The sequence below is a fragment of the Balearica regulorum genome, chromosome 6, assembly GCF_011004875.1.
Source record: "Balearica regulorum gibbericeps isolate bBalReg1 chromosome 6, bBalReg1.pri, whole genome shotgun sequence".
NCBI lineage: Eukaryota > Metazoa > Chordata > Aves > Gruiformes > Gruidae > Balearica > Balearica regulorum.
Genome location: NC_046189.1, coordinates 31,976,562 through 31,997,161, shown reverse-complemented (window position 1 = coordinate 31,997,161; position 20,600 = coordinate 31,976,562). Strand labels below are relative to the sequence as shown.

General features: G+C 44.4%; 1 protein-coding gene across 11 annotated transcripts in view; it reads right to left on the bottom strand.

The window, feature by feature from the left end:
• KALRN (kalirin RhoGEF kinase) overlaps nucleotides 1–20,600 on the bottom strand; it is a 515,104-nt gene that overhangs the window by 48,303 nt on the left and 446,201 nt on the right. For 5 of the 11 annotated variants that reach the window (XM_075757087.1, XM_075757086.1, XM_075757085.1 and 2 more), the window contains 3 exons: nucleotides 10,192–10,475; nucleotides 9,219–9,323; nucleotides 3,369–3,499 (listed from right to left, as the gene is read on the bottom strand). In XM_075757087.1, coding sequence (XP_075613202.1) covers nucleotides 3,369–3,499; nucleotides 9,219–9,323; nucleotides 10,192–10,475 — 520 coding nt within the window. Of the gene's footprint in view, nucleotides 1–3,368; nucleotides 3,500–5,161; nucleotides 5,258–9,218; nucleotides 9,324–10,191; nucleotides 10,476–18,576; nucleotides 20,223–20,600 lie in introns of those variants that run through there. The other 6 variants (XM_075757084.1, XM_075757088.1, XM_075757094.1 and 3 more) reach the window with 3 other exon arrangements.

Below are 20,600 nucleotides of genomic sequence, written 5' to 3'. Positions count from 1 at the left end.
CTTTTTGCATCATGTAGGAGAGGATTTCTTGCCCCAGTCCCTCTGGCTTTGCCCAAGATTCAGCAAGTTAGTTTTAATCTGGAATTTTCAAACACTTGAAAAACAAATCCCCCCTCCCGTTGTAACCAAGAGCTTAATCTTTCAGACTAGGTAATCTATGTGTGGGTGTCAACTGCTTTACACTGATTCCAGAGCTAATAATCCTGGGTAGGAGAATCATCTAATGAAGGCCCGATGCATGCAAACAACAGCAAGCTAAAAAATGCCCCTCCTTTGTAATTCAAACCAACTAATCACAAAATGTTCTTTTGAGGACAATTTCAAAAAGTTACAGCTTGCTGCAGACAGTTTGCCTCTCAGCTACACCAATACATAGATTTGGCACATGACAAATAAACTCCATCTGTGCTCAAGTTCACCACGGCAGTAACAAGGCTAACAAGATAGAGGGGTGCTTTCACGTCTGATATTGCTCCATTCACAACAATCAGCAGACTGACCCACTTGAAATGATAGGGCTGAGGGCAAACAGTGCTGAGATAAAAGCCTCGTTGAAAATATCTAGGGGGGGAAAAAAAAAGTAGACTGGTGTTGCAAGGAGAGACTCAGTTATGAAAGGCTACTGAGAAAATAAATTCTGGTCCCGCTGCACTCCCAACATGTCTCTTGCTCAGACAGAGCAGAGAAGATTCTGAAGACACGTGGCAGGAAGAGGTCAAACAGCTTCTTGTTCATTTGAGAGTGAAATCCAGCCCCCTTGGCAGAAGGCAGGGCTGGCAGCGGCGATGCCAGATGCTTGTGCTCTCTGAAGGGCCCTGCCAAGTTGTGTGCCTGGATAGTAAACACGCACGGGGCAAAAGGCTGCTCTTTCACAAAGCAGCGGCATGTGGCCTGAACAAGCGTATGCTGTACAGTCCCCTCTCGCTGGCTGACCTACCGTGCCCTTGCGAAAGCCTTGCATGTGTCCTCGCACGTGGGGATGTGTGCTGGGAGGTTACTTTTCTGATCGTACCACCTCTGCCTGCATTGCTCCCCGCGAACAGAGAGCGCTGCTGGAAAGATAAGGAGAACCTCTCCAATTTGCATCTCCCACAGCCAGACTCCTTTGGTTTGAGTTACTGCTAAGACACATCTGGCCAAACCCTGCTCTAAAAATGAAGCAGTGGGTACTTGTAGCACGTAATGCTGCAGCGCATGCAGGCAGGCAGGCGTGAATTAAAAATCGGTGCAGCAACCAGGTGTCTATCATCAGGTGAACAGACTAAACCTGCAAATTTAGACCTCTATTAGGAACCAGGGTTTGCACCTCCACTGCTTACCTTAAACTCAACACCAGCATTCCTCCAGCTCCCTGCTTCCTAGCAAGCAGAAAAATCAACCTTGACCCTCTCTATTAGTTCTCTGAAGCCTACCCTGACACAGGACCTTAGAGGTACTCCCATATTTAAGGTTTCTAAGATACACGCTGCCAAAAATTCAAGTTCACTCATCTCCTCATCTGATAACATGGAGCAAGGGCAGGCAGTTGCTTGGAAAGTGCCTGCCCCGGTTACCAGCAGGTACTGACTACATAGCTGTATTTAAAATAGCATGAAGTGGAACAAGGCTAGAGCCTCCTCACTTCTGAATAAGTCTAAATATCTGGATATCTCGGTAACTCTGTATTAAATCTATACTGAACCACGGTACTCGATGAGACTATTGCCTTATTGCTCATAGAAATGCAGCAATCAAGCCTGATGGAAGAGAAGTTTCCTAACACCAAGGCTAACGGCTGGCATGCATGTGCTGCCAGACACAGGAAATTGCTGTCCATGCCTGTGCAAGGATTCAACTGCTGGTTTGTGGGGAACAGGGGGTCACAGCTCTAGTTTGGAGCTCAGCTGTCTCATATGGCTATGGAATTAAACACAGCACGCCGCAGAGATACAGAACAAAGACACAAAGGAGCTGGAGGGAAGACAGATGTCTTGTGCTGAGAGCCACTAGCAGGTGCTCCTGAACATCCCGGTGTTTAGGAAATCTGAACGGAGGCAGCCACTAATTACGTGTAACATGCTGCCAGTTCCCCTGCCAGAAGCATCACATGCTAAAAAGCGTTACTGTATCTATGCTTACAGTGGCAAAGGTCTCTGCACTAAAACTGCAACCTGCAGTTATTTAATTAATGAATTGCTACCAGAGAAACACAAGAACTTGCAATATTGAGGAGCTTTTAGGAGACGAGCATGGGCAGAGATGTTCCCTGCAGGAAGGCTGACGGCCCTCTAGCAGAAAACTTCTCCCATTCAGAAACATATCCAAGAGTGTCATGTCCCTGCCTGCTGCTGGGACGTGATCCAGTCCTTCACTGTATCACTTCTCTGGCTTCCTACAACAAACTGCAGGAGCAAATGATGGCTTTCACAGACCTGTGACACTTTGCTTCCACTTCCTCTTCTGCTCTTAGCTATGTCCTTGCCCTCCCCGACTTGGTTTCCTTCCCTGGTTGGCATCTTTCCCAAATGGGCTGCTGCTCTTGCACCTCTCACCTTACCACACTTCAATGAGACCTGTATGGACCATTACTTTTCCCCTCAATCTACCATTTGGTTAGATCACTGCAGTTACTGTTGTTAGTGTAAGAGGCAGCATAAAGAAAACAGCTACCTCAGATCTCTTTCATATAACTCTTGATTCTGTTTCTCCAATTCTCTGTGTCCTTCAGTTGAATGATCCATTTAAGAAATGCTTGAATCATGATAAGCTTTGAAGGCACAAGTGTTGTTTTTGTTGCATTTAAGGGAGTGTACAGATAATTTTGAAAAAAACAACTTTCATGACCTGCCACCATTTCCTCTCCCGTTACCATGAACATGAGGGTTTCCCAAATGAAACTTGCTCTTCAGTGGCATGTTTCCACCACAAATTCGTCTGAATTCTGCCCCTTCCTTTGCTAACAACTAAGGCAAAAAATTACTCTCTCATTCAAAAAATCCTAGTGGGATTCTCTGTTCTTTTCTGTGAAGGTAGCTAACAAGGTCAACCACATATCCCCATTTGAGAGCTGATTTCACCTCTGGCAACACCATAATTACCAAGGCAAACATCTCAGTAATACTTGTCCAGCTGTTCAGAAGCTTTTACAGCAACAGATATTTACTATCTGGGGTAAAAGCTGTACATTTCAAAGAGTGACGATGACCTTCCTTGGTGTGCAAGTGTTTTTATAAAGTATTTTTACAGGTTAAGAAAAACCAGAAGCAAGCAGAACACAGTTTCACTCCCTGTTCTGTGCTCATTCACTGACTACAAAGTATTTTTTCAGTGCAGCTACGTGCCCTCCTTGGGTGCATGTTTCAGAAAGAAGAACCAGCAAGCCAACTTACATCCTGCCTCTCATTGCTTTGGCTTTTTGTTCCTCTTCAAGGTTTCGTGGGGGAGTTGAAGGCGTCATTCCTTCATTTAAGCAGCCGGTGGCATCTTTTAAGCTTCCTCGGTAAGATCCTCCTTCAAGGGTCTAAAAAAACCCCAAAGAACAATAGAATAAACATTATCCTTGAACTCCAGCATCAGTGTTATCTTCTGTTTCAAGTCAGTTCTGCAATCAACACTGCAGTCTACAACCAAGCAGAGTATTCAGCAATACTTTCCTGCAGGACTTAGTGAAACACAACCAAACTAGTTTTAAGTTGATATGAGACCCCCACCAAAAAAAATCCATTAAACCGAATAAGATGTCCTTTTGCTAGAAGGTGGAAAAAGAAGTTCTAGTAGCCCCAGGATGAGAAAACACTTCCAAATTATTTCAAAACAACCTGAAAATATCCCAGTGCCTCAGACAGAACCAGTGTTAGGCTACACGTGGTCAGTGTTTCTCTGCCAAAGACTGAATGGAGATTCTTGGTAGTAAAATAAAACACAAAATCAAACAGAAATAGATGGATACATAGTAACATTCCACAATAATTAAAGTTTCCCCCAAATCCCTGGAAAGTAATTGCAATTGACCTAACAGCCTGCATGTGGGGGAGAGACAATAAAATACCCTCTGAAAATACATCTGACTGGATTAATGAAATACTTTTCAATTTGTTAGTCCCTCAATGGAATAAAACTATTTTGAGTAAATTTTCTGGGAATGTCCATCTCTGTTTCCCATGTCACACAGAGCTCGTTCACAACTTACTCCTTTATCAAGAATCCTATGAATGCAGACTACCTTCACGTACCAACATCTCAAACTGAGAAAATACCAAAACCCTCTGAAATGATTCGCTAGATAAAGCTGCTTGCACAGTTACAGTAATTTAATGATCACTGCAGGTTTTTTTGTTTTGTTTTTACTCTTTTCATCCTTCCAGTATATGTAAGGAAATGAACCTTTATAGGGCTCATCATAACACTGCTTTAATCCTGACTTGTTAATTAAGTTCAAATTGCTCAAAGCAAGCATTTACCTAATTTTAGAGGTCCTGGGACATGTAGAAAAAGGTTCGGGTTTGGTATTAACATTTTGAAGTTCATTCAGGGAAAACTTAAGAGAAGCCAAGATATGAAACAGGATTTACTTCTTGTCCAACAGACATGGGATCAGACAGGGAGAGTGCGTGATACTGAAATTTTTGAACAAATTAAACCTAGAGCACTTTTATTGCTTATTCCACTCCCTGTCAGAAAGAGTTAACAAGGCAGATTAAAAGCGACACATGAATCTTTGTAAAATTAAAGCACAGCTGCGATACTTCAAGCAGCTCTACTCTTTAGAGGGTCTTTTCAGGGAAGCCACAATACCAAGCAAATTCACATGTTGGGTAGTAAAACTTCTGTGCCTCAGAACAAGCTCTAAAACAAAACAAAACATTCCACTGCATAAAATATTTGAAAGAATACCAACAAGACCCCAGAAAGAGTACAGTACAGTAGCTCATACCCTGCAAAGCCTGCTCCCAAAGCACCTTTCAACTTTGCAGCACAGAGCCTACATGGCAACGTGAGATGTAGGCTTCACCTCACGTGGGGAGCAAAAATATTAGATATTCTACTGAGAAGCAGAGCACATAGGGTTAATAAAAGCACAGCAGATGAAGGTGGAAAGCAAGGAAACCAGAAACAAGAGGTAGACTTCCCTAGAGTCATATTAGGCCTGTTGTGTACACAGTTTTCACAACACTAAACTTACCAGCTTACTTTTGACCAACTTTTCTATTGCACTGACAAGGTCCGCAGCAGTTGGGACATCGGAGGAGCTCTGTCGAGCAGCTAGCAAAGAAGAGGACTGCAAGACACCAGGTTGCAAAGGAAAAGCAAGTTAACAGCATGAGAAGGGGGCAGGAAACCAGCGGTCAGTGAAGCAGCTTCTGAGACAGGAGAACGAATGTGAAGGGGGACCAGGAGGGTTAGAGGATCACATGCATGGAAGGTGAGTGAGTGTTGCTCTATCAGACAAGCACAGAATTGCTGTCCGCTTCTGGCTGCACATCCCCCTGCAGCAGTTCCAAGGCTGGGAACCAGGGAGCAGTGTCAAAGAACTGAAGTCCATTTGCAACCAGGCTACAATACTCTTAATGTCTGTTGGTTTCTCCTTCCAAGGACATCTATGATCTTACTGGCTCCAGAAAATCGATCTTCTTACTGCAGATGTAAGAAATTACCCCCTCCCCCATATGTACGTATTTAATAAATGCAGTAAGTACAAGGTACATATGGAGTTACAGGCAATAGGGGAGGCAGGCAGGGGAGAACGAATCATTCCCCCTCCCTTCCCCACAGATCAATTGCAACTCCAAATGAACTCAGATGACACCAACATTCATGCAACTTCAGCCATTTAAAATGTGTATCTTGTCTCCCCTCTCAGCAATCAGTGGAGAGAAAACACCCCTACGTATCTCATCTATCCTAGGTACCTGGCACAGGAGGGCAGAAAACACTCCTTGGAGATGCCCGCTTTTCCCTATTGACATTAGTCAGAATATTTTCAGTCTCATTTCTCTATGCCTGTCTGTTGGTCTCAGGTATTTGATTTTAGGTGCCTGACATGATGTAATGTCTTTGGATGTCTCCACATTCAGGCAGCCACAGCTAATAGCTGCTGGTTGTTACAAGGACCTCATCAATGTGCTACCCAAGCATCCCCCATGGCGCTGCGAAGACTGGCCTCTGTGAAATATTCAGCTTTAGTTTAAGGTTTCTGCTCTATATGGGGCTCTTCACCCCTTAGTCTTTGTCCTAAGACACCTCACTTTGAAAACCCAAACTCATGCAATAGCTATGGGAATTGGTAATTACTAGCTCACCTGTATGTACATTTCTTCTGAACAAAATGCAAGCACTGACTAAAACTATAAGCCCTCTGATAATCTGCTTTTGGCAGGCTGACATGGACTAAGCATGGATAATTTTTTATAAATTCTGCATTAAAATTATTAAAAAGCTTATTCATCTCTCCGCTGCTTAATAAAGGTCTTCTGGAAAGCAGCTATTTCAGCGAAGTCACCACACAGGTGCCAATGAACATGCATCTGAGATTAAATAGTGCTGAGGAGTGAGACGTGGAAATGTGATGGCAGGAATTAGGCAGCTGGCCACCTTTTTGAGCAGCCCTTTGGGGAGGTTGCTCATGTTGAGTAACACAGCCCCAGGAGGAGAAAAAAAAAGGCAAAGGAAACCAATCCCAAGCAGAAGCCTTGTGATGGAGCAGAAGCCTGAACAGCCTGCCACTCCTTGTCTCCTCTTTCACAAATAATACATCTAATCAACAGTTCTAATCACAGCAACAACAAAAACTACAGGTAATCAGGCTGGTAATTGAGGAATTAGGCTGGTAATGCAGGAATCTCATACAAATGTAAAAGCTCAGACAGCTTGTTTCACCTGCAATGCGGACAGACGTGTCTAGTGAAAAAAAAGACTGAAAATAGGGACTTTGAAGAGATACTGGACAAATACATAGACAATAACTGTCAAACATAACCATTCTAGCAGGAGGCGTCCAATTTTTGGAGGCACTAAACAGCTGTTGCTCTCACTTCTAACTGAAATTGCTCAATATCTCTCAATAACTGCAGGATTTTGAAGGGAGCATGGAAACATTTGCTGCCTACAAGTCTTTCAGGGTAAAATAAAACTCTTCTGTGACTGACAAGAGAATCTGGTTTGTGTGGGGCAAATCGAAAAAGTGGTATATCTATTTCTCAGGAAGTAAATCATTAGTTTCTAATATGAAGACATCTTGCAATTTGTCTTTATAAGAGCCTCCAGGAGCAGCGAGGCATGATTATTGCTGCCTTGCAGATGGGCTCAGGGAAAGGTGCCACCCCCAAAACCATGCAGACATCTCTCACCTACCACTGCTACTTCCCCACGCTGCTGCTGGTCCAATCTAAGCCTGTGCCTGTAAGCAGCAGTAGCACACGAGCAGAGAGCTGTGCCCAAATTAACACCATTAAAGAGCTTTTGGCTCCAGCATGGCTCAAACATTGCTCATGTGGTGCTCCAGTGCCAGGGAATTCAGAAACCATGTTTGCGAGCTTAAGATTTTTTTCCCTTGTGACAAAAAGTGAGTAGGGGAAGAAAAAGAGAGAGAAAAAGGGTTTCAGAGAAAAAATCTTCTCTTTTAGGAGCGGGTGAAAAAACAGGATGCCAAAACGCTCTATAAAGCTCAGACATCTGGAGAGGAAAACAGTTTAGTTCCACAACATTGGCGCTGTCAGAAATGTGTTTAAGAAATACTGAAATCACGTGGCATGTTAAAAATTGAGACTAGTGACCCAAGCTAAAGCAGATTTGGTTTTCTTTAAAAAACAAACAAACAAACAAACAAAAAAAGCAAACTAACCCCAAAACATTTAGCTAAACACCATGGGGAACAAGCCAGGAGCAACTGCTATTGTGCTGGGCATGGATCCACCGTGGCTCTGCTTCACCGACCTTTCGCCTCTGCCCCTCGCCAGACAGCCAGGAGCACATGCAGCACTCAAAGGGCAAGAGTCCACGACTCCAGCTGCTTTCTTCTGGTCTTGCTGCCACCACAATGTCATAACATTTCCTGACAGATTAGCAGCAAGCCCCCGAATCCTTTCCTCCATCACTCTGCTCCTTGAGTCCCAGAAATATTTGCGCCCTTCTCTCTCTCTCTGTTTCCAAACTCCTGCCTGAACCTTCCCCAAGAACATTCTGGGTTGTTTTCTTTTTCTGACAATTTATTAATCTCCCCTATCCTTGCTTCTTCGCATGCAGTAATTACAATCAGAGGGTAGAGATACAGAAGTGGCAGTGCTAAAAACAGATGCCAGCAGGAAACAGCTAAACAGGAGGATGGATTTCTACAAGGGAGATGACAGCACCAGGAAAGGGTGGGGGACGACATGGGCAGACAGGACCTGCACTGACTGTGAACACAAACCACTGCCATAGCCGTATTCACAGATTCTCACCCCAAATCCAAGAGAGCAACTGAAGGACTCTGCAAGCCACTGCACCAGCTACCACAGCAAATTCTAACTTTACATTCAAGACACCCTAGCTAACAGCAGAGAACTACCATCACCAACATGGTGCACAAAGATGGGCAGACCAAAGCCTTTCCCACCCTCCTGAGAGGGACTTCAGACACCTTGTGGCTTCTGAACTAACTAGAGCTGATGGACCATTCAGTGATGATCAGCCACATACCCCAGAAATGCCAAACAATAGCTCTGGGTTCGCTTTTCCATCTGTAAGTTTTAAAGCACTTCAAAATGGAGAGTGGACAGTGGGGCACAGACTGACAACATTCCTGACCCCAATCACATATAAAGCCCGAGTGGAGAGCCCGAGCTATCTAACGCTTGGTAAAGGTGAGATTTCTGGATTCAAGCAGACTCCAGCATCTGTCTTACTCCTCGGGCCAAGACTGCCACCAAATACTATTTCTGCTGCCACTGCCAGACACCAACAGCACTTTTAAAACAGACATGGAGAACACGCGTTATCAGCCTGAGTGTGATTTCTGACCACACATAACACAAGCACACGATTGACCTGTTGTGAAATGGGATGCAAGGGCTAAATTGCTTACCTGGAACTATTTGTAAATCCAATTGGTGAAAGGCATTAGAATACGATTTGCACATAGGTGTCTCTTATAACCATAAGTCTAGGCCCTGGACACTAGAAGACCACTACGAAACCACTGTGAGATGGCTATGTGAGAAATGCACTTAAACAGCAAACTGGTATAGTAGGGGAGGCCTTACCATTTCATCTTGGGTTGGATCATTGTCAAAAATCTTCATAGGAGGAGGAAGAGGTGTGTGAGACTCTTCATCTGGTTCATCTTCTCCCCAACCCTTCTTGCTCTTCTGAAGAAAAGTGAAATATAATTAGAGGCAGAGACGGGTTTCTTCTATCTTTTTAGATATCTGAGCCCTACTACCAGACTTGGAGCCTGTTAGGAATACTAATACTGGCTCAATATTGCATTGGGTGGAGAGAATTGCAAGTAATGCTAAGCATCCTGAAAGAGAAGCAATAAAGATGTAAAGTTTTGTCTGTTAATCTCGGTGCATTCTGCGAGTTACAGAAATACAATTTATAGGTCACCCAAGCAGCTAAGGCAGTTACAGCTGTCTCTGTGCTGATGGAAAAGTATTTTTTAATTTAAATGAGAACAGCTCAATGTACAATTTTTAAAATGTGTTCCTCTATTTGCGTTCAGTTAGTATCTTCTCCATTTTCGGTTTGTAATTCCTTATTCACTTTTTCAGGGAAGAGCTATTCTGGCAAAGAACGTGCCTCCAGAGAAACTGCAGCTACAAAAACATAGCAGATTTAACAGAAACATGGCTATTTCTCTGAGCGTTTTCTTTCAATAAGGAGTTACACTGCCATGGTAGGATAAAGGTGATATGAACCTCAGCAAAAAGTGGTAATAGCTGCTCAAGAATAACTTCATTTCTATCCTTGGCAGCTTTCTAAGAGGCTATTAAAAAAATTATCTGGTCAAAGGACAATAATATATGCAGACTTTGAAATGCTGTTCCCTATATATTCCATTGCTCTTTGGATGACAATGCTGTTTGCAACACAGCTTCAATCAATTCAATTTTATATACGATTCGCTGCTCCCTCTAGACCCTAAGGGAACTGCGTTTACTCAAGCATGAATCACACACCACAGAAGGGACTATCAGAGATATGGTCTTTCCTGCAACAAACACCAACACACACCTCATCTGCGCTGTCTCCTTGAGGAGTGGTTTCATCTCCAGTCTTTGGTGAGCCGAGATCAAAACTCTTCCTGCCATCTCGCACTTTCTTTTGTTTCTTGATGTTGCTCTCGGTCTTCCCGCTGTTCAGTCGACGCACAGGACTAGTCAACCATTTCTTCAGTGTGTTGGTCGAGCGCTTGGGGCCAGGAGAGCTCTGGATGGAGTTGAGGGATGGCTGAGGTTGTAAGTTGGCAACTGAATCAGACTTGCCCCCGTTGTCATTGGAAGAGACTGAATATGCATCTGGAAGAAAACAATGAGGTGAGAGATCATACCAGCACCTCCTCTGTTTCCTAGTGCACATCAAGCGCTTGGCTGTCCTAAGCATGAAAATACAAGCTGCCTCGATGAAACATTTTGTGACCTATGGACATTGTGTAAACCTTATTGCACAGCAGAGAGAGGAATATGCCCTGCAACGGGCATTTTTCACAATCTTACACGCTTCTTTCATTTCCTACCACCGTCTCTGTCCTTATGGAAGATCGCAGACAGCAGAGTTATCTAGTTTTTGATGAAAGCCTGAATTTTATGCTTAGTGCTGAACTTCTCAGCTTCTTCCCACAGATTTCATTGTGAATTGCCAAGGAGAAAATAAGCACAAAAAGCAGATTACTACAGGAGACCTGACAGCCACCAATGCTTTGTCAGGTTCTGATTCCATAAATGATTTTCAGCCGTTTCCAGACCCCAGTGACATTACTGTTAGTTAGACTACTTATTAACTTTTGAAGGTTATTTGAAGCACCTTAAAATTATCTCCTTTGCCCCTGAAAGCAATTTGTCAGAAGACTTCACACCTTGCCTAGAACTAAGAAACTGCAAAAGATTACAAATTGTTCAAACCGAAGGAAACTCCCAAGAAGAAGCTACAAGGCAGGCTTAAAATCAAACAGATTTCCATTATATCCGAGCAGGAGATTCTGCTGAACTGTAATCAACTGCAATTATCAATACACATGTTCAGACTAGCACCTTAGACATGGGTGCAACCTCCCTTACTCCCCCTCAAAGCAACAGACCGAAGATGTGCCAATGTCAATAAGTCTTTAAAACCAAAGCAAAGTTGCTCGAAGATTTCTCAATTGCCCTTTAGGAACAAGTGCCCTGCTTTCAGCTTTCTGAAACCACAGCAAGGCAACTCCCTTCCCAGGAGCAATCAGCGACTGAGACGTTTAATCCCACACAGTTTAAGAAGAAATTTTAATTTTTTTTACGGAATTCAGAAATTGTCGCACTCCTGGAAGACACATCTCAGACTGTACATCAGAAAGCAGTCAGCTGATGTTATTAAACATTTTTAGATGGTTATCTCTGAATCTTTTATCCACCCCAGCAGAAAACAAAAACATAAGTTACAACACATGAAAATAGCCTGGTGCATCCAGATATTCTCAATTCAGCAATAAATATCCTTAGAGATACTGGGTAGTACACATGCTGAGGGAGAGCTACTCTCCCAGAGAATCACTACCTATATTGTTTTTAGAAGCCAGTTCCTGCTACCTGTGTGCAGATCTCCTACCTCGCTGGGCAGAGCTATGCACCGAGCAGAGATTGCAGCCTGCCTTGTCTGCCAGCTTCTAAAATGCAGATCATGAGAGTTACAATATTTTACAATATTTTATAACCATAGACAGCCTGAGTCAGAAGTTGAATCAATAATTTATTACATACCTGAGGTCAAAAGTTAGGTTTTTAGAACATACGGAAATAATTGTAACAAGCTAGAGGAAGTCAAAGTTCATTTGCCAGACAGGAAGAAAATCCAAATCATCTGTCTTCTGACACAGGAGAAGTGAGCGTGAGAGGGGCTGGGAGGAGGACAGATCCCAGGTGGAGCTGCTGGGGTTTTCCTGACATTCCTCTGTAAGGGCAAAGTAGCAGTCTTATCTCAAAAAGGCCTGGGTTTAGCCAGCTCCTGTTGATGTTATTTCATGCACTCAAAGTGGCGTTAAATCAACTAGCACAAGATAATATTTGTCAGTGGCCAGCTTATCTTCCACTCAATAGGCTTTAGATAGTCTCCCCTCGCAGGCTTCACGTGATGCTCTGGGAGTTTATCAGCGCACCTTGCATCAGCAAAATTCAGGATTTTGTGATGGTGATTTTGATTCTGCAAGTGCCCCCGCTCCTCCGTGCCCTCAGCAGCACTGAAGGCCCCGCAGGTGGCAGGGAAAGCTGGAGGGCTCCTCACCAAGGGGCGATGTGGAGCGTGGAGCCCTCAGGTGCCCACACTCCCACTGCTGCTGCAGGAGGAGTAACTTTGGGAATTTCTGATGCAAAGGAGCCAGGCTGCAGTCACAGAAGGAGAAATGCTGGAAGCAATCACTCTGTGGAGGCTGCCACTGTCAGAGATGACTTGGGGCAAGGAGCCGTATCATGGACTCACTGCCTTTGCTGGGGACTGATCTCGGGGGGAGGATGAGGAGAACCGAGGACAAGCTGATCTCCCAGTTGATTAATGTACAGAGAGGTTTTTACTACAGCTTGGAAGTAACACAGTCCAAACCCCTACCTCCAGTCGACAGCACCTTGCAATTTACCTTTTAGTAAAGGAGGGGAGCTGGTAGGAGCCTAAATGGAGCCTTTGACAACCCCATTTGCCCCAAGGATTCATTACTGAGCTGCGCAATTCCACCTCAGCCCGGCGGGCCAAACCCAGGAACCCTGAAGTTCACGACAGAAGGGGCAGGGACCTCCCTTCCCACCAGAAAACACCTCTGGTTTTACAAGCAGGGCCAGGCTCCAGCCTTGCGCTTCCTTCCCCTTCCCAGGCAGCCCAGCCACAAACAGACACACAGCACCCCTCACACCACCACATGCTTAGCCGTCCTGGGGAAGCAACAGCCAGCCATTGCCCCCTGTCGTCCTGGTGAAGGCAGCAGGTAGGCAGATACAGCCCAAGTCCTGGGCTGGCCACAGCCTACTCTGCCTGCTTGCAGGAATTTTGTCCCAAGTTTAACCTAGAGCCAGGAAACCTCTGCAGACCGAACATTAGGCCTCCAGAGCCACAAGCTATGATGAAAGCCAACCCAAAGGTTTCCACAGGGAGGTGTGTTACACCATGCAACACTCCCACTTGAACGAGGCTGCGGATTTTCCCACTCAAGGTCATGGCTTTGGTGATGAAAAAGGTTATTTACCAAGGGGTTACTAAATGTCAGTCATGCCATGCTGCACACAGCCCTGGCAGATACGAAGTCACCTTCTTTCTCCTTGTCTGCTGAAGTGCCCTGGCTGAGCACCGTAAGGCATCTGGGACAGAGCCTGGGTTTTACTTGGCCCATGTGGCCCAAGACTGGAAACATGGCCTTATCTTGCCTTTACATGGCAACGTAGTCTCTGCTGGCTGGAGGATGGGGGGAACGTGGAAGAGAAAGGCTGATATAAATCTCCCTGCTCCCCAGCCACCATGACAGCCCCTCGAAGTGGGGTGAGTTTGCTCTACCCAGCACTCTACACATGCACAAAGTCCTCCCATCTCTTCGTCCCACTTCCCACCATAGCCAAACATGCACTATCCAAAAACCAGACCAAGAGTCCACATGCAGTATTAATGACCTTTTTTTGCTTTTCTTTTTTAAAGGAACTGCAAATATGGACACATTTGTGAGCAAGTCACACTTTACCTACCCTGCTGAGAATGACTGCCTTTGCACATAAAGCAGGTCACCTCAACATGGTCACGGAGGCAGGAGCAGAGCTCAAGCAAGAGCAGAGCTCACGAAATGAGAGACAAAAGCAAGCTACACAAAAAATCTGCCAGGAAAGACTTTGGAGACAACCTCCTAAGCCGTGCTTGTGTAAGCTGCACTGCTTCCGCGGCACGTACGGCTACAAACACATTAATCATGACATGTGATACTAGCATGAGATCCAGACACCAGGTGGATCAAGCGGAAGAGAAAGACATGTTACCATACTCTTCTTGCAAAGCACTAGCACATATGTGCTCTGCAAACTGTATTGGTAGAGCTGTTTGGAAACAGTTTGCTTAAGAAAAGCCAGAGAGCACTTTGCAAAAGACGCAGCGGCACATTGCGCGGTAATTCAGGCAGCCGCCGCTGCCCGCAAGGACCAGCAAAACACCAGTTGCCCTCGCGCCGCAGCGGGTCTGCAGGAATGCTGGGGCCCGGCAGAGAGCTGCAGCGAGCAGTTGTCCTGCCACCAATGTTCTGGAACACATGCATCTAAAAAAAGGTATTTGGTGAAGCAAAATGGGTGCAGGGAGGTCAGCAGACTAGTGTGGCTAGATTGATTTCCTGGCCAAACCATTCATTCAGACAGAAGAAATGATGGTTTCCAAAACACCCCCAAGCAAACCTCCAAGAAACTTCTGGCAATAGGACTGTGACAGATACTCAGCCAGATTGAAAGCTTTAACATCCAGGGCTTTTGCACAGCCGGAGGCATGAAATCTTTGTTGTTGTTGCTCAAATGAACAGACGTCTATAAAAGCACAGCTCTTTTACTTGAAAAATGGAAGGTTCCAGTTCTGTACAACCTTGGGTGAAAGGAAAAATGAAAATCTCATGGACACGTTTTAGAGGCACAATTGCATTCCCGTTTGAGTCAGCAGGAATTACTGCTGGAACATAAATACAAGGCATTTTATTTTTACCTCCCTGTTCCCCAGAGCATGCATGGGAGGGGAGGTCTGTCAGATCAGGCTCATGCAGCACTGGACTCATCTGCGGGAACTCAGATCTCTAATGGGGAAAGAGAAAAGCTTCTCAGAGCAACTCAGAAGAAAAAACATCAGGCTTCTCTTTTTGATCCATACTAACCACCAATCATACACAATAGGAAGGAAATATGCTTCCATTACTAGAAGTTAATACAGAATATAGCTATGAAGACAGATGACTGGCAGGACACAATCTTACTTTAGGTGAGAAGAGGTGAACCTTTTTCTGATTTATGTATGGCCCCATTTTTCACCCCAGAAAAACAGCCTGAGAGAAAAGGATTTTTCCACAGAAGTGAAAGAAGATGAGCCAGAACGGGAACTCTGTAATCCTATTAGCATGTGCATTTAAATAAAAAATTTCTTGCAGAAATAATTCCACTCATGAATGAAAGCCAATAACGACACTCTGACCGACGAGCACATAAATTAGCTCCGCTGTGCTCGACAGAGCCCATTTTCCATATTTAGTGATTCCTGTAAAATAACATTTCTGACAAAGACAGAATTGAATCAGATGTGGGTGAAAGACTAACTTAGTCTTTACTTGAGCTGTTATTTCCTGAAGAACGGGAATCTCTGTACCAGAAAATCTTGGAAAGCAGGAGTCATCTAGACCTACCCTACGCACAAACAAAGCCTCTATATTAGTATTTCACACTAAACAAACAAGAATCATCTAAACCATCAAAATGCACCCTCTCTAGCCCTTTCCAAGAGCATATCCTTCACCATACAGGCTGTAGGCTCCAATTCACAGCTCCCAGCCCCTTGAGACTTTATACTCTCCCTGGGGAAACATTGCTGTGAGGACCCACCTCGGATCTGCTCGACGGTTTCAGGGCTAAAGCTCTACTCAACAAATGCAAAGATGGCAGAACAAGGTATGAAAACTGCTTCTTTGGCCTCTTCAGCGCTTTTGTATTAAATGTCCAAAACACACTCAGTGAAACATTTTTATTGGCAGGAGTCAGGGTTACAAAACTTTGTGGCTTAGGCAGATGACAGTACCAATCCCAGTTTAGCGTTAGAGCCTACTCTGCCTGTAAAACCTGGCATGGATTTGCAAAAATTTGGGAGGTAACAACATTTGGATAATACAAAGTCACTTTACAGCTATTCCTCAAGTGAAAACACTAGTTCATAACAGCGTAAATAATGAATCTGACAACTTTCAATGTTGACAGATAAACTGTCTCCTCAAGCACTGCCTCCAAAAAAGGCTCCAGCGAAGAACATAAGTCCTCCTCGTAACACGAGGAAATTTTCAGTGCCCATGTCAGACAAAGACAGAGGACAACTGGCTTGAGAAGCCCTTTAGATTTGAAGTAGGTTAAACTTTCACAATGGAATTGCAAAACTCATCCTGGAGTACTCCACAGTTCCCCATCCTCTCCCAGCTCTGCTCAGCCGCTCTGCACGGGTCCGACCACAGACCCGTCCCACGCTTCAGCTCAAGAGAAAAATGAGATGAATCCACGTAGGACATGTTTTCACACCAGAGGGTAAAGACACGTTCAAACTATGGCATTGAAATCTGAATGCAAATTTTGTTCTGAGCTTCAAATGTTCTCCCTAACTTTATCATCTCATGGAAATGAACAGAATTGAGAAGGTCCAACTGAATTTTCTGTTTGTGTCTTGGAGTATCATATGAAGCTTCAAGTTGGAAGTAACATCAAAAGGCAGAAATCAATCTGGTAGGATTCTCACAACTGCATTTACGTGGATGAAATTACTTCTGTCCAAAATCAAGGAGAGTGGTATGGAGTTAAGTATTTTATGCAGAAGTTTCTAGTCCAATAGGGAAAATAGCCTACACTGCTAAAAGCAGACATATTCAACAAACTTTCCAATCACTGTGATGTAAAAACTCAAAACTTGACTTTCTGTTTCACTGTCAAACATGCAAACAAGACTAACTTCCAAAAAGAACAGAAAAAAAAAGGACTAAAACCTAAATTAATCACACAACATTCAGAATGCACTGTTTCTTTATTGAATAGCTGATATTTCTTGGAAATGAGTAAGAAGAGCTCCTCTGAGATAGAGGATGATCTGCAGAGTTCCCTTTAGCTACACTGCAAAGCCGGGGATGCTCCTGAGGGATTTTGCGTATGAGTTTTGCCTTTGGGAAATGGTCACCGATCTGTTGGGTTTAATATTCAACTTCCTGATCATTACTTCCAGGCAGAAACCTAAGCCAAAGAAAGCAAGCACTCACCTAGCTGGGGTGGGCAAACACTGTCACTCAGAGAAGCTAATTTCTGTGGCAGGCAGCAACTCACCTCATGCTCTCGGCAGTCGAGCTACGCACACTTCTGGCCAAGGGTGATGCAGAGTGGGAATCGCACCCAGTAGGAGCCCCTCTCTTTCCATTAACTACAGAGGGAGTCCGAGGAAATTACGTCCTTAGCTAAATTTAGTTATTGTGAATCCCCTTCCCACATTTGAGTATGTTTCATACCAGGCCGATCTCACAGCAGGAAATGATTAGCTGAAGTTAAGCATCTGACAATTCACTTTAATGAGCAATAACTCATGGCAACCTGCCATTAGCTTCAGTTGAATAGCTTTTATTTTTAGCTGGTGTTGCTCAGATGCGGCTTTCATCCAGCATGTGCTGGGAAAGCTGACATCCCCAAGTAGTCTCCAGGTCTTGGTTGTGCCAGTCGGAGTGTCAGGGCTCGAGAGCTCCAGATCCTGGAGGTCAGAGAAAAGTCACTGCAGTTCTGGGAAAGTTTCAAAGAGTGAGATAAAACCAAAAGCCTGGAGAAACAGCACAGAGGCGCGCAGTCTCAAGAGTCCTTGCAAGAAAAGTTACTGAAATCCTGAGAGCATGCTGAATAAGTGAGCAGGATCTCCAGGGAGAGAAACAGCACAAGGGCAAGGCACAGCAAGAGTGGCTGCTGAAATAAAACATGACACTCTTACTGTCTAAGAGTGACTAGTGAGAAGAACAGCTACAGAAGTCCTCGCTATTCTATCTGCTGCTTCATGTGGACCTAAAGCTATTGTCACAGGTAGGGAGGGCATGGGGAAAAGAGGAGGATAAGTCCTCAGATGAATACAGGGCAGGGTCTTGTTTCCAACAAACAAGCATTTGACCAAGGAACTGCTGCACATGAAGGCAGAACATGTCCTTGTGCCTCTGAAGAGGCTCTCAGGAAAGCATGCAACTCAACCCCACGGCACCAAGCACTTGGAACGGGAGCCGAAACATCTGCGGTCCTCCTCTCTGGGTGTCCCGCTCAGAAACGTGTTTCCATGTAACAGCTTACAACTGTGATGAGTATCTATGACTTCTCTGGTGGGAGGCTTGAGCCCTTTTCTTTCCATCTATCAGCCTGACAAATTCATCCTGCTTCAGAGTCCCATCCGACCTCTCAGATAAGCTGCTCCAAGTTCATGACAGGAATAATAAGAGAACAAACATCCACAGAGTAAAGCCACCAACAAGTTGGTAAGTGAGATACTCCTAACAAACTCCTATCCCTAAATACTATGAGATAGGTACTTTATTGGCCTGCCTTGAGTCCTCCAAGGGAACCTCGTTTATCTCCCCAACAAAGCAACATTTCAGAATAAGTTTGTACAGAATAAAAGGGTGTGGAAAAGCTCAGAAAAAGAGCAGTTGCTCCACACAGCAGAGTTTGAGGCCAGACACAGTATTTCTACGTGCTTGATTTCATTCACCCATTCTCTTGCCCCGGGTTTGTGCCCAGCACACGTCCTGGGCCAGCCCAGAGCACAGCGAGAACGAGCCCAACACATCTGCTGGGAGCGCATGTTGGAGCAGCCTTCCCGTAATGCCTCACATGTGGGAGAGCAGATTTCTGAAGTCGAGGCATGCATTCTGCTTTAGCAAAGAAAGGAAATAAAAAGTCAAGACTAACAAGATCCAGAAAGGGCATGCGCTTTTTTTTTTTTTTGAACAAATCAACATTTATTTCAATTTAGTCAAACAACTCGTTGAAGCACTTCTCTAAGTTCTACTTTACATTTTGTATTTACACTGTCCTCATTCTGTGACAAAAATAAAGTAATCCCCAACCCTGAAGTTTCCAGAATAAGTGTCACTAGCAGCAAAAAGAACAAAGCCCCAAACACAAAGCGAAAATCCCCCTTGATATATTTTGATAGGAGACTTATATGTGTTCCGTAAAAAAGTTTTAACCCTGAACCTTTATGGAAACCTATATGGGAGGATGAGGGGGAAAATGTGATGTTTGAAGCTGAACAAGAGCAGCATTTGCTGGGCTTTGCAAGTACACTGTTACTTTTAGCATAAGGAACTGTGAAATGCTTAGACACCCACATAGAAGCAGACTTTTTAACTTTGATCTAAGCAGTTTTGCTCTACTGGGCGCGTAAGGGTACCAGAGTCGGCGAATACCATCTTTTATCCTGGTGGTAGGCACAAAAACAAACTTTATTACACATGGTTTCCAAGCAGCTGTTAGTACAACACAAGGCTTATTCTTTTGTGAAGTGTCAAGGGTCAGCTTCATTCAGCAGCTCCCAAATTGAGCTGCTGTAAGAATTTTTCCACACTCAATGAAGTAATATCTCAGTTAAATGACATCATTGCTAAGGTCAACTCTGCCTTACACTTGAAGCGAGCAACCTCCATGACAAGGTGGACCATTCTGCTGAATGGGGGGCAGGAGGACGACATTTGAATATTGTATTTATGTCTCCCTACCTCAAAGGAAACTGTGGCTACGTCCCCAAACAATTCCTCACGGAAACAACAGAAGAGTATCGGTGACAAAATAAATTGGAATTGGAAAATAAAAGCAAGAACAGAACCCAAAGCTTTTTGGGATAGGAAGAAAAACTGCATGTTGAGAAAGAAGGGATTGGTCATTAAACTTTCCAGGCACACACAGGGCTCAGAAAGCACAGAAAACAAGCAGAACAAACAAACACAACTGTGTGCATCTTAGCGTCAGCTTCTTTTGCCAAATGCAGTAGCTTCCAACATTCAGCAGCTGTCTTGCTTTCTAGTGCTGTGGAGTTCTCTTTGGTACTTGGAGGCTGTCAGGAGCTCCGGGCAAAGAGAAAGTCTTTGTCCATTTATCAACCAATTCCAAAGGCGCTGATCTTGAATAACTTTACTAAGCAAGAGTGACACAGATGTCTAGGAAAGGGGGCTTTTCTCTTAGTAAAGTTGTGGTAGGTGCAGTGGAAACCCAAGGCAATCTACATGCTTGTCAAATTGTGCCTAGGTAAGAACAGAGTCCTCCATGAACGTCTCTCATTTGTTCACTCTTAAATTATTCAGGCTCTGACAGCCCCTGAAAAGAAAAGAACGGAAGAAGAATAAGTTGCGAGTGGTGCAGGGCGAGAGTGGACACCATGTAACCACCAAGAACAACGAGGTTGGGGTGTTTGACAACAGACACACTGCAGCCGGAGCCTCCAGGGCTGGTGCCCAAAGCAGCTTCCTCCAGGCCCTTGTCCTCCAGAAATACTAGCGGAAAAATACAAGCTCACAGCAAAGGTACTGGTTGGGATGAATTAAAAGAAGTAATGAATGAAGTAAATGCAAACAGCGGTTTGGAAATAAAACACACAGATAAGAACTGCTGGTGCTTGTGATGTTTTGGTCTTTGAACACGGCACAGGGAAATGGCTAAGCAGCTCGGAGACTTTTAACTGCACACTCAAGACTC